General features: G+C 42.0%; 1 protein-coding gene across 4 annotated transcripts in view; it reads left to right on the forward strand.

The window, feature by feature from the left end:
* The window catches only part of eys (eyes shut homolog), a 183,194-nt gene that overhangs the window by 96,461 nt on the left and 62,847 nt on the right, over nucleotides 1–23,886 (forward strand). For all 4 annotated transcript variants that reach the window (XM_082557788.1, XM_082557789.1, XM_082557790.1 and 1 more), the window contains 3 exons: nucleotides 16,390–16,540; nucleotides 17,676–17,788; nucleotides 18,081–18,337. In XM_082557788.1, the coding sequence (XP_082413914.1) occupies nucleotides 16,390–16,540; nucleotides 17,676–17,788; nucleotides 18,081–18,337 (521 nt within the window). The remainder of the gene's footprint in view (nucleotides 1–16,389; nucleotides 16,541–17,675; nucleotides 17,789–18,080; nucleotides 18,338–23,886) is intronic.

The raw sequence follows: 23,886 nt of genomic DNA on the forward strand, positions 1-23,886 counted from the left end.
GCGCCGGTGAGGTCGGCTGCCGTCACGACTGCTCCGACCACTTTTTCTTTGTCTTTGTTTTTTAAGTTAGTTTTCAGCGTTTCTAAATCGGCAAAATCATCACCATTGGGTACATTAGGTATGACAGTGACACTCTTGTTTCTATTGGTATACAATGTACTCACAATTCGAAGTTTTTAACTCCGGATCCGAGCTGGCCGAGTGAGATCTCGAGGGAGAACAAAGGGAAGCGGCGGCGGCCTAGAGGGAAGCGAGCCGGCGTCAGGAACAGGCTGAGAGCTCGTGCACACCGCACACCTCTGCCTAGCATCCTGCTCGCCAACGTCCAGTCACTGGAGAACAAGCTTGACGACCTCAGGGCCAGGATAAAGTTCCAGAGAGACATTCGGGACTGCAATCTCCTCTGCTTCACCGAGACATGGCTGAACCCAGCGGTGCCGGACCACGCCATCCAGCCGGCCGAGTTCTTCTCGGTTCACCGCATGGACAGGACACGGGACTCGGGGAAGTCAAGGGGAGGCGGCGTGTGTTTAATGGTGAACAACAACTGGTGCAACAGTGCGAACGTTGTTCCTCTCACACGCTCCTGCACACCAAATCTGGAACTACTGTCCATCATGTGTCGTCCTTTTTATCTACCTCGGGAATTTACATCGGTCATTGTAAGTGCCGTTTATATTCCACCACAAGCGGACACGGTCACCGCCTTATGCGAGCTGCATGAGGCACTCACACAGCACCAGACACAACACCAGGACGCTGCGCTTATTGTGACGGGGGACTTTAATAGCGCCAACCTCAAACGCGCAGCGCCGAACTTTTATCAACACATCACCTGCCCCACCAGGGGTGAAAGGACACTGGACCACTGCTACACTACGGTCAAGGACGGCTACAAGGCACAATCCCGCCCCCCGTTTGGCAAATCTGATCACGCCGCCATCTTCCTCATGCCAAAATACAAACAAAGGCTGAAACAGGAAGTTCCGGTTCAGAGGAAGGTCGCACGCTGGACGGATCAATCGGTGGCCGCGTTACAGGACGCACTCGATGACGCAGACTGGGGCATGTTCAGAAACAGCTCCGACGATGACGTCAACGTGTTTACGGAAGCGGTTGTGGGATTCATCGGGAAACTAGCGGATGATACCGTGGAGACAAAGACTATCACAACGTTTCCCAACCAGAAGCCGTGGGTGGATAAAACCATCCGCGACGCTCTGAGATCCCGCACCGCTGCCTACAACACGGGACTCATGACGGGGGACATGGACCCGTACAAAGCCGCGTCATATAACGTGCGGAGGGCGGTGAAAGAGGCGAAGCAGCGCTACGGGAGGAAACTAGAGTCACAACTCCAACAGAGTGACTCTAGGAGCCTGTGGCGGGGACTAAGGACAATAACGGACTATAAAACACCAACAACCGGTATGACGAACGCGGCCGTGACTTTGGCAGACGAGCTGAACACTTTCTATGCTCGCTTCGAGGCTGCAGCTAAGGTCTCCAACAATGCTAGTGTTAGCGGCGCTAACGGCTGCAGACAGGAAGATACTGCCAGCACCGGAAACGTGCTCGTCATCTACGAGCATGAAGTAAGGAGAGCCTTCAAGAGAGTAAACACCAGGAAAGCAGCAGGACCAGACGGCATCCCAGGTCGTATCCTAAGAGACTGCGCATACCAGCTAGCTCCTGTGTTCACTGAGATATTCAACATCTCTTTATCTCAGTCGGTGATCCCCACATGCTTCAAAGAGTCCATCATTGTTCCTGTCCCGAAGAAACCCCACCCTGCTTCTCTCAATGACTATCGCCCTGTAGCCCTCACCTCAGTAGTGATGAAGTGCTTTGAACGCCTGGTCAGAGACTTCATCATTTCTTCACTACCAGACACACTGGACCCACTACAGTTCGCTTACCGTCCAAATCGTTCCACAGACGATGCCATCTCTCATCTCCTCCACACATCACTCACTCACTTGGACACTAGAAGGGGGAATTATGTTAAAATGCTCTTCATAGACTACAGCTCTGCATTTAACACCATAATTCCCTCCACACTCACCACCAAGCTGGAGCATCTGGGACTCAGCTCATCTATGTGTCAGTGGATCTCCAACTTCCTAACTGGCAGACCACAGGCAGTAAGGATGGGCGGACATGTCTCAGCCTCCACCACTCTCAGCACTGGAGCCCCCCAGGGGTGTGTTCTGAGCCCCCTGCTGTACTCTTTGTACACATATGACTGTGTGGCCACTACCAGCTCCACCACCATCATCAAGTTTGCTGACGACACCGTCGTGGTGGGCCTGATCTCTGATAACAACGAGACGGCCTACGTGAAGGAGATTAGGAATCTGGAGAACTGGTGCCAGAGGAACAACCTCCTTCTAAACGTCAGTAAGACAAAGGAGCTGATAGTGGACTTCAGCACTAAGCAGGAGAGGAACTACCAGACCCCCGTCATCAACGAGTGCCCAGTGGAGAGAGTGGACAGCTTCAAATACCTCGGAGTTCACATCACGCAGGACCTGTCATGGTCCTGTCACATCAACACCGTGGTGAAAAAGGCCCGACAGCGTCTCTACCACCTCAGACGCTTGAGAGACTTCCAACTGCCCTCCAAGGTGCTCAGGAACTTTTACTCGTGCACCATAGAGTGCATCCTGGCGGGAAACATCTTAACCTGGTTCGGGAACAGCACCATGCAGGACAGACGAGCTCTACAGAGGGTTGTGCGGTCAGCTGAGCGCACCATCCGCTCCGAGCTCCCTGACCTGCACTCAATCTACAACAGGCGGTGCTGGACCAAGGCCAGGAAGATCGTGAAGGACCTCAGCCATCCCAACAACAGACTGTTCTCTCTGTTGAGGTCAGGAAAGCGATTCCGCTCCCTGAAGACCAACACAGAGAGACTGAGGAGGAGCTTCTTCCCGCAGGCGATACGGTCTCTCAATCACACCACCACACAGTACTGACCCACACATATGGTTCTTACACACACACTGGACTTTCTGGACATTGTTTTTGCACAACACTGGTCACTATATTCTTCATTTCCAGTTAATACTTGTACAGCTGCTGTTATTGTGTATATATTTATTTATATTTAGATTTCTTCATACATTCTTATATAGTTCTATATTGTGTATTGTGTATTTTGTTGTACAGTTATTTTATTTTCAACTTTAATTTATATATTTTATCTTATTCTTCCCAGTTAAATTTACCCTTCATTCTAATTTGTGTTGTACAGTTATTTCATTTTTAACCTTAATTTATATTTTATTCCTTCCTAGTTAAATTTACCCTTTTTAATTTTTCATATTTATTTCCTATCTTATTCATAGCCTTTCCTTTTTTGTTTTCTTTAGGTCACGAGCAGTTGTCCAAGCATTTCACTACATATCGTACTGTGTATGACTGTGTACGTGACAAATAAAATTTGAATTTGAATTTGAATTTGAAAATGAATATAGTATCCAAACTATGCCAGTAACATGTTTCAGTTTTGTGCTACAGATGAAGAAATTTTGTCACTCATTATAGAAGACTGAATGGACTGAGCCTTAAGCTGGCAAAAGCAATATTGACTGCAGAGAAACATTATCCCATTTTAAAGACCTGCGAGGTCTGTGTATCTTGTAGCATAAGTCGTTTACTACTTTTCCAGACCTGGCCATGAAACAGGCCATGGAGGACTTAGCTTGAGTTCCTAACACATCACTTGTTTTTGCATTATATAGATGAGATGGAAAAAAGACAGTGAACAATGAACAATGGACTAGAAGTCCCTAGGTCCTGATAGGATATATCTGTCATATTTTGCTTCCAATGAATCAGTCTAACTTGGATATTCTTGTGGTCTCTCAAAGTTTGACTTTGGCTGCTTTTTTACTCATTTTCAGTACTGTCCTTGTCTGACCATTTTCAGAGAAATGTTTTTGTACATTACCCACTTAATACTGACATATGAATGATTCAAGGATAAAATAAAAAGACAGCATATTTTCACAAACATAATATTGTATTTTTATACCAGCAGTTTGGTTCTCAAGGAGCTATTAGCCAAAAACGTGGCATATATCAGCATGATGTGTAGTGTCCTTACATTTTTTTGGGAGGGGAAACTGGACATGAGGAGGACAAAACAAGAACTGGCAGGCCTAAAAAAAAAAAACTATCTACAGTATCTGAATGCCATATACTTAAAAATAAAAAGAGTCCAGCAAAAACCTGACACAAGACCTGAGAGATGCAGCAAACCCTTCAGTTGATGCATCTGGTGTTCGCTAAAATCTCATCAGAAATGATTTCAGTGGAAGGATGGCTTTCAAGAAGCCAGTCTAAGGAAAGGCAGAAAATGTTGCGGCATGCCAAATCAGAGAAGAACTGGAATGAAAATCAGTGCAGTGGGTCTTCTGGAGTGATGGATCCAAATTTGAAAGTTTTGGTTCAAACCTTGGTCAGTATATACAGAGGAGGTCAAGAGAGGTCAACAATGAGTATCTACACCCATCTGTAAAAGACGTTGGAGGGTATGTCATTGTTTTGGCCTGCATTTAACCCAGTAGTGTTGAGGATCTTCGCAAAATTGATTTAGTTCTCACCACAGAAAAGCATCATCAGATTTTGATGAACTATTCAACTATCTGTCTGGAAAGCATCTGATTTCCAGCAACTTCTTTTTTCAACATAGCAATTAGGGGTGCAACGATACTCGTATCGATATTGAACCGTTCGATACAGTGCTTTCGGTTCGGTACGCATATGTATCGAACAATACAAAATTTGTAATTTATTTTATCAACTTTCCTTCTGACAATGCTGTCTGTGTTGAGCGCTCAGTGGATTTGCGTTCGACTACTCCGCCTAGGCTGCACTGTCGAGCTCAGATCCACTGAGCGTTCAACACAGACAGCATAGTCAGAAGGAAGAGCGCAGGACAAGCTAGCGAGACAGAAGTTAAGCTCTCCTTGCAACATGGCAAATTGAACCTCCCCCACCCTCATTCAGATCTGGTGTTTGGAATTATTTTGGTTTTCATGTGACGTATGACTCTGAAGGTAAGCGCATCATGGACTAAAGTAAAACAGTATGTTGGATGTGCCACGCAATGCTCAATTACATGGGTGGGAACTAGGGTTGCCAACTCCCTGAAAAATAAATAAGGGACACCTCGTGGCCAGGGCCGGGCAACCCAGTTGTCTTCACCCTTCCCAGTGTGGTAGCTCTTTTTTTTGTGTGTGAAATTATTTTTTAACCATTTGACTTGAATTTGATTTGAGCAGATGCATATTCTTTGTGATATGACCATATGGGAAACAAATGATCATTTAGCCATTTATTTTTAGCTCAAAATGACAACATTAACACAGTAAAACAGGTCTCTTTCTTAAACAGAAGCCTGTCATGCTTAACTTTTGAGAATATAAGTAAATCTTTCTTTAAAAGCACTCTGTCCTGCTTAACTTAAAATAATAGAAAACAATAGAACGAAAAAGATTCTTGTAACTGTGCACATATAGTGCATTTAGTACAATTGGCTTCAGTTGAGGTATTATTTCAGCTTTTCTAATGCTAATCAGCTGCTCCTGTTTGTAAACCCACTTGTTCCCATGATTACGCATCATAACTCATCATCATTATTCATCTATGTATTACTTTTATGTATTAGTCATCTATTTGTTGTAATCATCTATCCTTGCAGTTGTTTATTACACAAAATAAATTATATTATCACATTTCTGGCCACATAGCGCTGCTATTCACTGCACATGCCCATATTAACCTTAACCAGAGGGTTTAAAAATACAAACCAGTGTTTACATACCATATCTGCTTCTGCCGTGGCCAGGTGGACAAGAAATTGGTTAAGGGTTCCCCGAGCTTTCACGCCCCTCATGTTCTTCATGTGCCCACCATTAGAAGCATGCCTATGGAAAAAGTATGCCGGCACACAGTGCAGTGCGCTTTATAGATGTTATCGTGCACTTTTCCAGCCAAGTGTTTCCCTTTTCCCATTCCTCCCTGTACTTTTGCAGCCTATTTTTCTTTCTCTGAGGGGAACAAACATTGCTGCTCTAATGCTGGGCTTATATTGTGCGACTTTTGGCCCATTTTGAGCCGATTTTTGAGTCATGCGACCGATTTGGTGATCGGCCCAATTTTGGCCTTCATCGTGCATCGTGTAGTATACGTGGGGTAACGAGAAGCGATTAACACCTCGAGCAGCTCCCGATCATCAATCGCTCGTGAGGGTGTCACCGCAGCTGCTCACACTGCTCACGCGCAAACACGTAACCGTCGGTGAAAAAGACGGAGCAGCACGGCTGTGCAGCGTGTGATCTGGACACAAGTGATGGAGGCACTTGTAGAACTTTGAAAAGCTCATCCGAGCCTTTTCGATGTGGCATCACAAAATTATCACGACCACAACAACCGTGAAAATAGTTGGATTTACACTGCTGCTCAATCACAGCTGCCTGATCAATGTTTTTCATTAGAAATTTAGCAAAGTTGATGGTGGTGGTGTGCGTGTCTGTGTGAGTGAAAGACTGAGAGAGAGAGAGCGACAGATTTTCTGTTATAACCTTCATTTTATGGAGGCACAGTGTGAGCACTCAGGTCGCATCAGAGCATCGGGCGGTATAGTGTGAGACCCTGCATCGTGACCTACAAACTTATAACCCCTGCGAGTCAATCGTGCAGTTTGAAAATCGCACAGTGTCTGCCCAGCTTTAGGTGTACTGTCGTCAGAGACTTGCACCGCAGTGTCGGCGTTTGTTTCCCTGTTGGCCATTCTTCTTGTTGTGGTCATCTGTTGTCTTCCGGTATTTTCTCCGTAAGCGACCTTTCCTCGACCAATGAGATAAGCGGTAATCTGAATTGTCATACTCAAATTGTCATAAGTGTGCTGTCAGCTCATTGGTCACAAAGCAGGAGAGGGGCTGGGAATTATGTTTTCCAACAAAGCGTTAATTCCATTAACATTTATAGACTACTTTTGATTCTCACTGTATTACGGGACAAAGTGCGTCCCTTATTAGCTCAATACGGGACGATTCCGTTTTTTAAGGGACGGTTGGCAACCCTAGTGGGAACTAGTGTGTTAGCGCAGTTAGCTCGTTAACGTGTTGGCCGTCTAGCCCCACGCACGGGCGATCAGGGGTAGCTCGTTAAGGGAGATTTGCCGTGTTGTGGCGTTAACGTCATTTCAACGAAATTAACGCTGACAGCACTAGTGGGAACCAGGGCCGGCCCGTGGCATAGGCCGTATAGGCAAATGCTAAGGGCGCCGTCCATCAGGGGGCGCCACGCCAGTGCCACAAATGTTGAAAGAAAAAAAAAGTTGGTACTATTATTCCTAAATACAAAAAATAATCCCACGTTAATTAAAATGCAAAGTAAAGCTTATTTACTAGAAATATTATTTGTTACAACATTACGCCCCCCCCTCCCCGCATGGTGCGCCCCCTCCCTTCCCGTATCATGGTTCCTTTTGGACGTCACCACATCAAAAAATCAACACAAGATGTCAAAACGGCCAAAACTGTCAGGTGCCCAGAGAAGAAAAAAGAGAAAAGAAGAGGAGGAGAAACGAGAAAAAGACAGAGGTAGGTAACGTTAGCCTACATGAAATTATTTGTCTGAATGTGATAGTAACCTAAATTTTTAGCATTAAGCTAATGTTACATGATTCGCTAATTGCTAATCAATAAATAGCTAGTTAACTGTTTTAACGTCAGTTAATATTGTGGAGGGGGCTAAATTGTTATGGAAAAGAATAATGTAACGTTAGGTAATTACAGTACTCCCACCTTTCCCACCATTCCTCATTTGTATTCAACTTTTAAGCAGGTGTTTTTTGTTTACATTGTTATTGCCTTCTGGTTAGCTAACGTTTACCCTGCAGGTAATAGTCACTTTTCCACCCCTGTATATATTATAGTTGTAAGCCTAGTTGTTAAAGTGCACATCATTAATGTTAATTAAGCAATATCACATGAGAGGGAATGCTGTTTTTTAATATGAGCACTGCTGTGATTCGGTCAAAGATAATCATAACATAACATTCTCATATGATATTATACTGTTACTTTGCATTCTGCTATTCAGCATTTCACTGTAATGATGACAATAAATTGAATCTAATCTAATTTGCATATCAGTTAACATCATACATATATCTCTTTGGTTTTTCATTTATATTATATCATTTCATTTTATTCCTGGAATCATATGTTTTTATTATTAGACTTTAATACTCAGTGGTGTCACATACTCCTCTCTTCAGATGCACTGTTGAAGTTTCTAAATCCCACCCCTGGGCCATCTACCACATCTACCGCTGCTGCCTCCACTTCAGCAGCACAACCCACCAGTGATGCAGCATCAGCAGCACAACCCAGCCATGATGCAGCAGCATCAATCAGTGTTCCTGTTGCCTTATTTATATTGTATTTTTAATTTATTTTATCCAACTTGTTGACACGTTTTATTGTGTTTATGTATGTAAAATTTATTGTATTTCATATATTCATTTTTTATTTTTTGTATTCATTTATTTATTCATATATTTTTTTTATCTTGTTAATTATTCTGATTGTGAATTTGCTTTCTTTAAGTAAAAAAAAAAAGGTCAAAGACAAAGCTATTCGGTTTCTTGTGAGTACATACACTACACTGCCGATGTAGGGGGGCGCCACCTAAAATCTTGCCTAGGGCGCCAGATTGGTTAGGGCCGGGCCTGGTGGGAACACAACGAATATGACTGCACATTTACGCCGACATCATCCTAATGGAAGCAGACAAAAACAACAAGCATGCATGCTACAAACTTTACCCGAGTCATTTAGACAGCCGTTAGCACATGATTCTCCTTATGGGGACCTGATATGTTTAATATTGTGGCGAGCTCAGACAAGGAGGAGACAGAGGTGTCGTTTGGTCTTGCTTCCCGTGAGCTAGCCAGGGAGCACAGCCGTTTATTGACATCTGCAGAAGAACACTGCCGCTAGCTAACTGCTCAGCGCGGCAACCGCACAGCAGCAACAACAACAACACACAGGGCGCCCTCTGACCCCGGAAGGACACACCGTCGCAGCGAGAGGGCGTCACCTGCAGAGATGGGCAGTAACGCGTTACTTGTAACGCGTTACTGTAATCTGATTACTTTTTTCAAGTAACGAGTAAAGTAAGGGATTACTATTGCAAAATCGGTAATTAGATTACCGTTACTTTCCCGTAGGAACGCTGCGTTACTGCGTTACTAAAACCGTGATTTTTTTTTGCGAGAATGTCTCATGACAGTGACGTAAGCAAGTGCTATGTTGGTGACAGCAGCTGTGTGCAGATCAACAATGGATAATATATCGAGTGCGGGAGAGAGTATGAGCGTGCAGCGTTTAAAGTGTGGAAGTACTGACCTTACTTTGAGTTTGATTCCATAAAAAGTGACAAAAACATTAGCGTCCATCGTGCGTGGGAAGAAAACTTCTTTTTACAGCGAAAAAAACCCCTAAACTTCCGAGCAAGCACCGAGTAGCTGCGACGTGATGGGAAACTCACAGAGACACTCGCGCGGATTCTTCAACTGACCGCAGCACACCTGCACCAGGGTAACCCTCCGCCTACCCTGCTCCTGCTTTACAGGTGAAAATAGAGCAAAAGGACCGCTGAGTCTTTGACTTTATTTATTTTCTGCTGTGTTTTACTTGCATCTGTTTGAAAGAGTGAGTGAAAACACAAAAAATATTTTATTTTATGTGCTGGAATGTGTAGAAAATAGGTTTAAATGTTAAACTAATTTATTCAAGTCAGAGAATGTTGCATATAATTAAATGTTTTGCTTGATGCATAAAGTTAAAAGATTAAAACTGATAAAACAAGTTTTAAAAAGAGACTTTTCCATTTGATTACATTTTGTATGATGGATTATGTAGAAAAAGTAGAATTGGGCTGAAAGATCTATCACTTTATCACCTCTTCAGGTTGTAAATCGTGTTTTTAAAAAGTAACTAAGTAACTAAGTAACTAAGTAATTAATTACTTTTGAAAATAAGTAATCAGTAAAGTAACGGGATTACTTTTTGGGGGGAGTAATCAGTAATTAGTTACTGATTACTTTTTTCAAGTAACTTGACCAACACTGGTCACCTGTCACTATGGCAACATAAACAAAACATAACTGTACAAACAGAACCCCGAACAGCCCTGACCCGCTACATAGCCCCCACCTAAGGGGTCAGTCGTCCCCGACGACCCCATTACCCCACACAAAGTCCTGCAAATGTCCAGGTGCCTTCTTTTGGCGCACCGGCCGGTCACGACCGGCGGGGGAAAAGTCACTCGGGTCAGAACATGGGGTGCCACCATCATCCCACTTCTGACACCAATGTGGCGAGCTCAGACAAGGAGGAGACGGAGGTGTCGTTTGGTCTTGCTTCCCGTGAGCTAGCCAGGGAGCACAGCCGTTTATTGACATCTGCAGAAGAACACTGCCGCTAGCTAACTGCTCAGAGCGGCAACCGCACAGCAACAACAACAACAACAACACACAGGGCGCCCTCTGACCCCGGAAGGACACACCGTCGCAGTGAGAGGGCGTCACCCGTCACTATGGCAACATAAACAAAACATAACTGTACAAACAGAACCCCGAACAGCCCTGACCCGCTACATAGCCCCCACCTAAGGGGTCAGTCGTCCCCGACGACCCCATTACCCCACACAAAGTCCTGCAAATGTCCAGGTGCCTTCTTTTGGCGCACCGGCCGGTGTTGTGCCAAAAAGTGATTGTCTGCCAAAAACTGATTTCCGGTATTTGCCAAAAACTGATTGCTCGTATTTAAACTGCTATAAGTAACTTGTTGGGCTATAATATGTGAAACATATGTCAAATGCATCCCTCATGGATGACATAAAGTCATCTTGAGCCACAAACAACATTCGTGTAACAAGGTAGAAGCCGCAATCAGTTTTTGGCAGTGACTTTTATATAACCTTTATTTAAACAGTTAAAAAAAAATCTCATTAACATTAAAAATGTCTTTTGTAAGAGTAAGTTGGCCAAGAGGACAGCAGAAATGGCAGCAAATATTACAATATTTCTGTAAAAATATTTTAAGTGGGGATAAAGGACCGGATTGGTTATAATGTAAGTACAATAGCAGAGAGTTGTAAAGATACTTGAAAAACAGATATTGTTTTAATTCTCTATATAACCCCTTTGTAAACCCTGTTCACCGAAGTCTATTTACGAACATACGTAAAGATATTACACATAAAAAATACACAGAAACATTGGAAATCAGTTTTTGGCAGACAATCACTTTTTGGCACAACACCGGTCACGACCGGCGGGGGAAAAGTCACTCGGGTCAGAACATGGGGTGCCACCATCATCCCACTTCTGACACCAATGTGGCGAGCTCAGACAAGGAGGAGACGGAGGTGTTGTTTGGTCTTTCTTCCCGTGAGCTAGCCAGGGAGCACAGCCGTTTATTGACATCTGCAGAAGAACACTGCCGCTAGCTAACTGCTCAGAGCGGCAACCGCACAGCAACAACAACAACACACAGGGCGCCCTCTGACCCCGGAAGGACACACCGTCGCAGTGAGAGGGCGTCACCCGTCACTATGGCAACATAAACAAAACATAACTGTACAAACAGAACCCCGAACAGCCCTGACCCGCTACAATATGCTGCTGAGAATATAGCCCAGAAGAAGCGTATAGTATTGCTTTTATTTTGGAAAGAGCCATTTCTCTGTAATAAACTCTCTTTTCCAAAGATGAGTGATTCCTCAATCAGATACAGGGCTTGCAAAATCGCTAGCCCAATGTCCCGGGGCTAGCGATTTTTCCAGTCGGGCTACCAAAATCTATCTCTGCCCTGGCCGTCGGGCTATTGTAGGAAGGAAAAATATATGTCAACGCTTTTGCATTCTTTCGGAAATGTAGCTGGGTAATTATGTCATTGGCATCGGTGAGCCACTGTCAATATGTGACATATTGAAATCGCGTTTGAATTTGCGCTTGTTTTTTGCTTTCACTTTGCAATCGCGCGAACTGTGTATAGAGAGCGATAGTACTGATTGGTGAGTGATGATAATTTGCGCACCAATTCCTCTGACATAGTCTTATCAATCGTTAGCTTACTATGCAAACATGACAAGTGAAATCTCCCGCAGCAAGCTTAAACATATGAGAGGTTGATCGCGCAGAGAATCGCTGACTGTTGTGTGTGTGTGTGTGTGTGTGTGTGTGTGTGTGTGTGTGTAAAAGCAGCAGGATATATAGTTCTGCTGAGCCAAATAAGACAGGTAAGGGTGAAGAAGTGACAGCCAAAGAAAAGCTCACCACAAAACGGAAAAGTTATGACAAATCAGACTAAAAGGCAAAAAGAAAGTGCAGCTTTATGGTTTCATGGACAAAAGAATTTCTGTGGCTGCAATATGACGAGTTATATAACCGGGGCTGCACATAAGTGGTCCGCAGGTGCGCATTCGCTGTCAAAATTAAAAAAAAAACGCGCACAAGATATGAAGTTGCAACGCGTGTTTGCATACATAAGATTTTCTGGAGGAGGACAGACATTTGTTTAGAACTCTTAAAGATGTCGAAGAAGCTCCTTTAAGCAATTACTTTGGTCTTCCTCCACCTCCAAACAAATGTCAGAAGGAGTCCGAACCACAAAAGCACGTATTCTCGGAAAAGTGGTTGCAGGAGGTGAGCTGGCTTCAAACAAATGATGAACACACAGAGATGTGGTGCGGAATGTGCCGTGAAAATCCCACTCTAGCGGACAAAAACAGTGCTTTTTATATGGACGCAAACGCGCGTTGCAACTTCTTATCTGGTGCGCGTCTTTTATTTTGACAGCGAATGCGCACATGCGGACCACTTATGTGCACCCGTGTAAACAACATAATGTTCTGCCGGGTGTGTTGTTGGTTTTCTCTCGATTTCTGAGTCGACAAGCGCCTTTGTTACTGGGACCAGTCATTTTAAGAAAAGCCCCCATTAGAATCCATGAGAAATGCAAGAAATGCATTATTGCTCAGTCTGCAATATCTTTCCCAGAACAAACACCAATTGCAAATAACATACTAAAAATAAACCTGAAAAATCTGTTTAGAACAGCGTACTATGTTGCAAAGAGTGAACTACCACTGGTAAAATTTAGCAGTCTTTGCAAACTTCAAAAAGCAAATGGCCTAGATCTTGGTTCCACTTGTCTCTTACCCGTGACTTCGGTGGAAATTTCAAATTCAGGATCTGACACAGACTGATTCATGTCCTACACAGTTCTTACAAGTTCATAGAAATTTCTGTTCAATTAGAACCAAGTATTTGAGTTGATGATTGTAATTTTTATACAATGTTGTAATTTGTTTTTCAACAATTTTTTGATTAATGTTTTGTTTCCTTTACAATATTATACTTTAATGTATAATATTGTAAAGGAAACAAAACATCAATCCAAAAATTACTCTCTTTTTTTATTCGGGCTACTTACATTTATTTTGGGCTACCAAAAACTGAAGAGTCCCTGCCCGAAGGGCTACCAGGGATTTTGAAATTTTGAGAGCCCTGAGATATTTTTAATTACTTTTGTTTCAGCAACATTAAATTTAAAAACTGTACTTTTGAGTTAAATTATATATTTATAATTTTAATAAATGACAAATTAAAAAGGCATGAACATTTTTTTGTATCGAAAAAATATCGAACCGTGACACCAAAGTATCGAACCAAACCGTGAATTTTGTGTATCGTTGCACCCCTAATAGCAATGTCCCCAAACACGTGGCCAATGCAGTAAAACTATACCAGATAATACAAAATACAGTGGAACACTATCAGTCATGGATTGGCCTCCCCAGAGCCTGGACATTAACATTAATGAATTATTCTGTCCATCCTGACAGAGAACAGAATAAAAGGCAGCCAGCATCCAAAGAAGTGCTTTAAATGTCCTTCAAGACATCTGGTGATTTATTCCTGAGAACTACTTACAGGAATTAAAGGAGAGTTCAGGCTGTGTTGAAGAATAAAACTGGTTATATGAAATATTGATTTTCAAGTTCGTTAGAATTATACAAAAGTCTTTTTGCCTTGTATATTGCATTTCTGTAAATGTGTGCATGTTTCAATATTCTTAATAATTGTTGGACCTGAATAGAGTGGCTCAAGATTCAAGAGCTGTACTGCATGCATGGTGAAAAGAAACACATATACCAGAACAGGCTGTAAACGCACTGCTGTTGGATGTTATGTTCAGTCAGCTCATTTTAATGTTGTTCAGTTGTATGTATTTTTGTTTCTAAAGATGTCATTATGTTGCAATTTAATGTTATATATTTTAATTGACAGGGTGCATTTACATAGACATCAACCTAGATGCATTTTAACATGTCTCTGTTTCATGCATAAGTGCATCCCCTGTTGAGAAAAGGAGTGCAATTACAATGATAAGCCAATTAGGGCCTGGTAATATACAATTTTTCTTCGAATTGTGTGAGCACCTCAGGTGGTATTAGCTTGATACCTAGTTATTCAGTCATTCCAAGTGTGGTGGATTCTTTTCCTCTTTTTTTTTTTTTTTTTTTTTAGAGAGAGAAAGGTTATAACTAAAACAGGGGGAAAATACGTAATTGGCAGGAATCACCAGACTAAGAATTTAGATTTTATTACAAATGGGCAAATGGGCTTTCATTTTGAAGAACTAAAACAACCATCAGAATGTGCCTATTAAAATGCATTAGTGATCACTAGCCGTGTTTTATTGGCTGTTCTAAAGTCTTCATTTGCAGTTTTTCATTACGAAAAGATTAACAAGCAAGAGCCGAGCACAAAATCAATGTTTAAATGATTTAAAGTGAGGCTGTGGCCCCTTTAGTTATATTGTTTCTAAGCCCATGTGCAGTCTTGCTGCCAGCCCTTTCCATTATATTCTGACATAAGAAAGATTGTGGTCTAGCTTCAAGACACAGAGTTTATTATGTATGAACTGGAAGCTGAAACAAAGGAGAGAGCATCTCATATCAAACCACTTTGCTGTGCATTTGAGTAGAGACTACAATGACTTTTGAGCATTTCTGACTTATAAAAAAAGTTTCAGATTGTAAGACAGAGACAGAAATTAATTTTGGGTTGGTGATTATGACTTTTTTTTTTTGAGATGCAAACAGATAAAAGTTGAAATACTGAATGTGACTGAGTATGGTTTACCAAATGATTTCCTGCTAGAACAATGCTGAGTGGGAAAGTTGCCTCATGGTTTGTTTTTTTTTGGCGGGGGGTTGGCAGAAAGCAGCACTGCTCTAAATATAAAAGAGACCAGTCAGGTTTGAGAGGCTACAGGGCTCCACCCTTCTTTCTTTCCTACAAGAAAAATACAGCAGCAGTAGAAATCAATCATAATGTTCGGTACCAACCCCTTGAGACACTGCAAGAAAGAGAGCTGTCATAACTAGAGGGTTGGGAGTGTGGAAAAATAGTTTCTGGTGTCACAAAGCAAATTCTCTGTAATTGTCTGATGGCTGAGTCCGTCCATCTTTGTCTGATTTGACCCACAGCTACACCACCACGGCCATCCTCAACGTCACCGCCTAACTCATTATAGACTTTTAATATATCTTCCCGTCAAAGACGCTTTTCAATATGTTAAATAGAAACCCAGTGGGGCTGACTTCTCAAGGACAGTGAACACAGTGCCCTCTGGCTGCTGGCCAGGCCGCTCTGGCAGACTGCTTCTAAATTAACCGCTTCTCCATGCTGGCTCTGGAGGAAGGACTTATGCAGCTCGGAGTTAGTGCCCCGAGTGTTTAGCCGGCATATGCAACAGCCTGCAAAGTACAGGCTTAACAAATCAGACTAGATTGCTTCGTGGGCCTTCTAACTTCCACTTAGGGAACAAGGAGTATCAGGAGACGCAGTAGAGGGGACTGTGCATCTGTGGCCTGAGTACCCTCAAGCTGCAGTTGGTTAGTCCAGAATCTGCACTTAGGTAATTATCTGCTCTCCCCTGTTGTTGCAGAGTGGAGAATTGGTTTTTGAAATCTATGAATGGCTGTGGGGTGGATCCAAAATAGTTGTGTGGAGACTCGCACTTACATAGGACACCTCGACAAAAACAAAATGGAGTTCAAAATGTCATTAGTGAGAAGATTTTTACCATTGGCATTTACTGAAATTAGTGGAAGATATGCTAATCATCTACCATAGTACCACAGCATACAAGAAAATAACATCTAACTTCTATACAGATAATGCACAATGTTTGATTTGTTTACAACATTAATACAAAACACATTTTTTAACACATAGTGTACCTCTGTTTCTTATACATTTTGATCTGATGTGTTCATACTGTTCTACAGACAACGCCTGGCACCTTGTGAAGCAGAGCTCACTCTTTCTGGCCATGAGAAAATTAAAAGTACTGCAAGCAATTACTGGTTGGGACACATGATCCAAAGAACGAACAATGTCTTCACAGGGGGTTTGCCACAACAGTTTATTCCCAGTCAGGTACAACTTATAATTACTATACACCTATCCACACATGGGTCTGGGTCATGAGGGCAGCAGTCAAAACAGAGAAGTCCAGGCCACTCTCCATGGCCACTTCTTCCAGCACTTCAGGGGGAAACTGAGACCCAGTGAGAGATATAATCTCTCTAATGTCCTGGGTCTGCCCCAGGGTCTCTTCCTGTTGAGACCTGCCTGAAAAACTCCACTTAGCAGGTGCACAGGAGACATCCTAGTTTGATGCCTGAACCACCTCAACTAGCTTGTTATAATGTAGAAATGTAACTGCTATATTCTGAATCCCTTCTGAATGGCCAGGCCCTTTACCCTGTCTCTAAGGATGAGCCCAGACATATTAAGGAGGAAGCTCTCACTATCGTTTACTGGGACAGAATAGCCCACAACAATGAGTCAGATGAATTACACTCCCAGAGCTAAGGGATGTGGTCATATACCATTTCTAAGTCTGCAAAGCACATTTAGAGTAGTTAGGAAAGCACCTGTGCACCCTTAAGTGTTCTTGGGAAGGTCAAGAGCTGGTCTACTGTCTCACAACTTGGTCAAACCTGAGGTTTGACTAACAGGTGGACTCTCTTCTCATTACTCTTCCATAGACTTTAACAGGGAAGCTGAGGTGTGGGATCTCCCTGAAGTTGGAGCATACCCTCTGGTTCTTATTCTTGGAAAACGGGAACCAAAATCTCTAGTTTCCCAATCCAGATGCACTGTCCCTGACTTCCATGCAATGCTGCGGGGGCATGCCAACCAAAACAACTCTGACTTCTGCCTCAGTAATGGCCAAGCCGTTCCTAAGTCCCTGCTTCCTTCACAGACATGTCAGTGGAGTTAGGGAGATCCTCAATATATTCCTTCCACTGCCTAACTGGGTCAGTAGCATTCATTGCATATAATGTGAGCAGAGCTCTGCTTCTCCTTTCTGGGAGTCTGACAGTTTTTCAAAAGTCTTGTTCCATGACCATACCAAGGTCCTCAGTGAGGTGAGGCAAGGCTCCAGGGCCTGATCCCACATAAAAAAAAATTTTGTTTTGTTTTTTTTGTTTTTTTTTTGTTTAACTTACTGCTTGTTAAAGATTCTGAATAAAATAAATTCTCTGCATGTGATATATTTTTTAAGAAAGCAGAACCTTTCCACAACTACACTGGCTGTCTTGAAGTCATTGAAATTAATAAACTGAGGAGCTTCTACACATCGGATGTGATTGCTGGCAGCAACATAGCTCGATGCAGGTAAAGTCTCTGCATTTTTTGGTTTTTATTGCTAAAAACACTGTACTCACTTTTCCAAGGTGCATTACACTTTGTCCGAAGCCAGGGGGAAACTGACTAGTAATCATGACAAATAAAACTTGAATTCTCTACTTCTTTCTGGGATTGCAGTCAAAAATATGTCTATTTGTTAAATGACTGCGCCTCTTATTTACTGAGTAATTTCACTTAATACAAATCAGAATTTTTTAAAGCCTGTATAATTTATGTCAGATTGGCTTTTGGCCACTCAAACTTTTGATCAATCTTCCAGATTCACTGTGCATGCCATACAAGCCTCCACAACAAGTTCCTCAAGTCTGGAAGCTCAATCACCTACCTTTGACATAGTGTTTGCAACAACGTTTGCAGTTCCCACACAAGCGCCAGAACATCCAATGAATGAACCTCAAGTTTGCCACGACAGTCTTTGCCACAACGGAGGGACGTGCCTTCAGCTGCAGCCGCCTGGTGAAGCTCAGCTTTCTTGTCACTGTCCGCTTCATTTCACTGGAACGTTTTGTGAAAAAGGTAGGCTTTTGCATTCACCTGGTGGTGTTTACGCTACATTCATATACACAATACATAGACCACACACAGGCTGTACAAAGCTTAAAGACCTACTGTACTGTGACCTCTACAGTGGAATCATCAAGAGACAGCCAACAAATTATGTTGGTTAATATATGCTGAGCCTCTTTGGCTAATAGGTTTCACTATGAGGGAGAATAGTCGGTTGCATTAGGAATTTTGAGTGATGTGAATTATTCAGTATATGATTAATGAAATGAAAGATCTATATAAGCAGCTCAAACCATTGGTGTGCTTCTAAGTTCACCCCTAGAACACGCTGAGAATGAGAATGTGACCTTGCAGCACTTGTTCAACATTCAGCTGAAGCGTTCACGTCTGTCCCAACCAAAAAATATTTATTTTGTACCAAACACTCCGACACTAATACTAGGGAGACGGTAGTACTACACGCACATACCAAGGAGCTGTTCCTTTGCAGATTCCTTCACAGTTCTCTTGATGTACCTCCTGACATCCCTCTGTTGCCATGCATGATATCCTGAAAGTGTAAAATAATAAATAAATAAATGCTTCCTGTATTTTGCCATTGTAGTCAGTTCCTGTCAGGGATAACAGAAGTAACACTAGAATGTGTGAGTTAATAGTTTGTGTACTTGATAACGCAAGCCAAGCTGCTGAGAGAAATCTCAAATTCTGTGTTGTGATAGCAGTGTGCAGTGCAGCTACAATATATGATTAACATTTCAACACGGATTAAAAGAGTATTGTACTTCTAATATGAATTAAACATGTTGATGGCTAATTACATTTGTTAAATTAACTGTGGTGTGTTTGACCTGTTTCTTGTTACAATATGGTGGGCAATTAAAGTTAACGTAATGAGGACTGGAAATCAAATGGTATCAATTTAGCCTCTTTCTATCAGTGGCTGTCCTTTCAGAACCAAGAAAACAGGAGCATAAGTATAAGGAGTGCTGGTTCCTTGGATGATTTCTACCTGTAGTAGAAAAACAATGTTTATTTTGAGGCAAGAGAGCATATGACTAGTAATTTGTGGGGCTCCAACATCGTTGCCTGAAATAGGTGGAACCTGTTGCACATTCGTTTTAAGCCGTAAATCACTGCATCCCCTTATCAATTAGTCCCATCCACTCTAAGATATTAGCGGAAAACAAAGCAGGCAAACATAAAAATTCTATTAAAAAATAAAGAGTAGTAGTTAAATATGTTACCTGAAAACTTTCTTTACTATTTATTGATGATAGAAGATGTGCTGTTTTAAAATTTGTGGGTGAAATGTCAAATCATGATATGGGAACTAGCAACTACAGTGCTAACAGTAGCTTAGTTAGCTAACAACAGTCGATAAGAATCTTCCTGTAAAGCCTATTATTTCCTTATGTAAAATCACAGTGATAAACAAAAAGAAAACTGAAGCCTTTCTTTGTCCATTTCTGCCTAATCTCTTGTTTTAAAAATAACAACAGATAAATTTTGAGTGTTAAACCTGCCACTCTTATTGTTTGAGCTGCAGGTGCCATGTGCAAGAACAGGTGGCTAGACAGGGAAAGGGAGAGGACACAGTCAACATTCAGTTGTGAGTAGGGTTGCCAACTCCCTGAAAAATAAATAAGGGACACCTCGTGGCCAGGGCCGGGCAACCCAGTTGTCTTCACCCTTCCCAGTGTGGTAGCTCTTTTTTTGTGTGTGTGTGTGTGTGTGTGTGTGTGTGTGAAATTATTTTTTAACCATTTGACTTGAATTTGATTTGAGCAGATGCATATTCTTTGTGATATGACCATATGGGAAACAAATGATCATTTAGCCATTTATTTTTAGCTCAAAATGACAACATTAACACAGTAAAACAGGTCTCTTTCTTAAACAGAAGCCTGTCATGCTTAACTTTTGAGAATATAAGTAAATCTTTCTTTAAAAGAACTCTGTCCTGCTTAACTTAAAATTATATAAATTAATAGAAAGCAATAGAACGAAAAATATTCTTGTAACAGTGCACATATAGTGCATTTAGTACAATTGGCTTCAGTTGAGGTATTATTTCAGCTTTTCTAATGCTAATCAGCTGCTCCTGTTTGTAAACCCGCTTGTTCCCATGATTACGCATCATAACTCATCATTATTACTCATCTATGTATTACTTTTATGTATTAGTCATCTATTTATTGTAATCATCTATCCTTGCAGTTGTTTATTACACAAAATAAATTATATTATCACACTTCTGGCCACATAGCGCTGCTATTCACTGCACATGCCCATATTAACCTTAACCAGAGGGTTTCAAAAAAACAAACCAGTGTTTACATACCATATCTGCTTCAGCCTGGCCTGGTGGACAAAAATTTGGTTAAGGATTCCCCGAGCTTTCACGCCCCTCGTGTTCTTCATGTGCCCACCATTAGAAGCATGCCTATGGAAAAAGTGTGCCGGCACACAGTGCAGTGCGCTTTATAGATGTTATCGTGCACTTTTCCAGCCAGGTGTTTCCCTTTTCCCATTCCTCCCTGTACTTTTGCAGCCTTTTTTTTCTTTCTCTGAGGGGAACAAACATTGCTGCTCTAATGCTGGGCTTACACTGTGCGATTTTTGGCCCATTTTGAGCCGATTTTTGAGTCGTGCGACCGATTTGGTGATCGGCCCGATTTTGGCCTTCATCGTGCATCGTGTAGTATACGTGGGGTAACGAGAAGCGATTAACACCTCACGACCAGCTCCCGATCATCAATCGCTTGTGAGGGTGTCACCGCAGCCGCTCACACTGCTCACGCGCAAACACGTAAACGTCGGTGAAAAAGATGATCTGGACACAAGCGATGGAGGCGCAACTTGTAGAACTTTGGAAAGCTCATCCGAGCCTTTTCGATGTGGCATCACAAAATTATCATGACCACAACAACCGTGAAAATAGTTGGATCTACACTGCTGCTCATTCACAGCTGCCTGATCATGTTTTTCATTAGCAATTTAGCAAAGTTGATGGTGGTGGTGTGTCTGTGTGAGTGAAAGACAGAGAGAGCGAGAGAGCAACAGAATTTCTGTTATAACCTTCATTTTATGGACGCACAGTGTGAGCACTCAGGTCGCATCAGAGCATCGGGCCGTATAGTGTGAGACCTGCATCGTGACCTACCAACTTCTAACCCCTGTGAGTCAATCGTGCAGTTTGAGCAGGAGCTGAATAACGTGACTGAAAAAATCGCACAGTGTCTGCCCAGCTTTAGGTGTACTGTCGTCCGAGACTTGCACCGCAGTGTCGGCGTATGTTTCCCTGTTGACCATGCTTGTTGTTGTGGTCATCTGTTGTCTTCCGGTATTTTCTCCGTAAGCGACCTTTCCTCGACCAATGAGATAAGCGGTAATCTGAATTGTCATACTCAAATTGTCATAAGTGTGCTGTCAGCTCATTGGTCACAAAGCAGGAGAGGGGCTGGGAATTATGTTTTCCAACAAAGCGTTAATTCCATTAACATTTATAGACTACTTTTGATTCTCACTGTATTACGGGACAAAGTGCGTCCCTTATTAGCTCAATACGGGACGATTCCGTTTTTTAAGGGACGGTTGGCAACCCTAGTTGTGAGTAATACCAAAAGCAATGTTCTGCTGGATGAAAATAAAAACAATTTCAAAAGGTAATCTAAGCCATCAGTTGTGAATAGTTTTCAATTTTTGCTTATTTGTGTCCATGTGAGAAGATATTACTTGTTCTGAGAAACTCAGTTCTCTGACAGTTTGAATGCTCTCTGTGTGGGCTTTAACTAAATTAGGATCTTTTGATAACAGAAGCCACTAAATGTGATACGTGCAAAGAAAATTTTGAGAGATTTACATTCTTCTTCGTGCTAAAGTTGTTCCGAAAACAGTGTTAGGTTTGCGTTCACCTTTGCAACCTTTGTAAATGACTAAATCAGATGGCATAATCTTATGTTTATGAAACATGTGGAATCCTGACAGAACGCTGCTCAAAGCTAATATTAACAGTCATTAATGTGGCAGGAGCAGCCTGTATGCACCTGGCACCCTGATTTGACACATCTGCCATGTGTTCTCAAAATGCTAATTTACAGGTGTTTAAGTAATCAACTGAAATATTATGTTTCTCTCCAGGCGCTGTAACAAAAGTGATGCTATTTTTAAGGCTTCACACTGATTCGATTTTCCCGTGGGAGAGCGCTATGTCGAGGAAAGCGGTGCCCCCCCTTTGCTCGCATGACAGAGATGCTTCTTTGTTAAGCCGGTTATTAAAGATCCTTTGGCCAGCGTCTAAACAGCCTGTAGAGATCAGAGAATATGATTCATTCATTGACTCATTTGTTCTTTCAACCATTTCAAGTTCAGGAAAAAAAAATAAGTGTCACAAAATATCATCATTTGTAGCTGCTGCACATGAGCAAGCTTAAGGCTGACTTCAGTACCGTAATTGGAAATGAACCCTGATAAATCAAGCCTGCATTATGACATGATTGTTACATATTATATGTAGTAAATTCCCACCATGATAAAATATATCCACTGTTATGTTAGAGCTGATGATACAGTCTCACGATCACGGGTTGTGCCCTCAGCCTTTCCCTTTCAAGCAGTGAGTTCCTGCTTATTCCTCAACTTGTCATAAACTTTTCCTTTAAATATCAGCAGTGGCCTTTTGGTGTCATTTCTGCTGAGTTTGTGAAATTGCACCTCCTCAAAAGCAGTCTAGTCTCTCAGGTTTAACAGAGCGCAGTCTCATGTGGGCACTCATCGTATGATGTGCTTTGCAAGACTAGTTCTTCGCCCGCAGACAGAGTCCCGGGGCTGTTTACATGCTGACAAAGTCTGTGCATGTGAATTGCTGCAGCATCTTTGCTAGGTGACAACCTTGTCTTCACATCTTGTTGAATTAAGTAATGGGCACAAGAGAACAGTGGAGCAAGTCACCCCTGCTCTCAGTTAATTATAGACACGTCATACCGCATAGTGACTAATGATGTGGACTTGTTTGTGTCCTAGATGAAACGCTGACATGTCATACTTCACATATCCAAAAATAATAATAATAATAATAACAACAACCAGGAAGTATTGTGTTACCAACAGTTAAGAATGAATCACGACACGAGAGTGGCTAATTTCATCTGAGCCATAGTTTTTGCCTACTTAGCCATGTAAGACTGAAGTAATACAGTGAAGTTAAAGAGTCCCGGTGCTCTGTCTCAGTAAATTAAGACAGTAGCTTTTCTTTGTAATGGCAATAGATTTATTCAGTGTGGGAAAAAAACAAACATACTGTTTGAAATTACACTTATTTTTCTTAAGGCACCCCATGCTGATCATCATCTGTTTTGTAAGTGGATGGTTCATTAAATGTGTTCCAGAAATATACTTTTTTACTCTAAAAGAAAAGGAGCAGGAAGAAAAAGAAGGAAATGAAGGAAACCAAAATCTATATTGTTATCATTCATAATCCACCCTTTTGCTTTTCATTCCTTAAATTATTTTCCAAATTATTATTTTTCTGTAATAATTATGATACTTTTAATAGATCA

Source organism: Aulonocara stuartgranti (assembly GCF_965226115.1).
Source record: "Aulonocara stuartgranti genome assembly, chromosome: 13".
NCBI lineage: Eukaryota > Metazoa > Chordata > Actinopteri > Cichliformes > Cichlidae > Aulonocara > Aulonocara stuartgranti.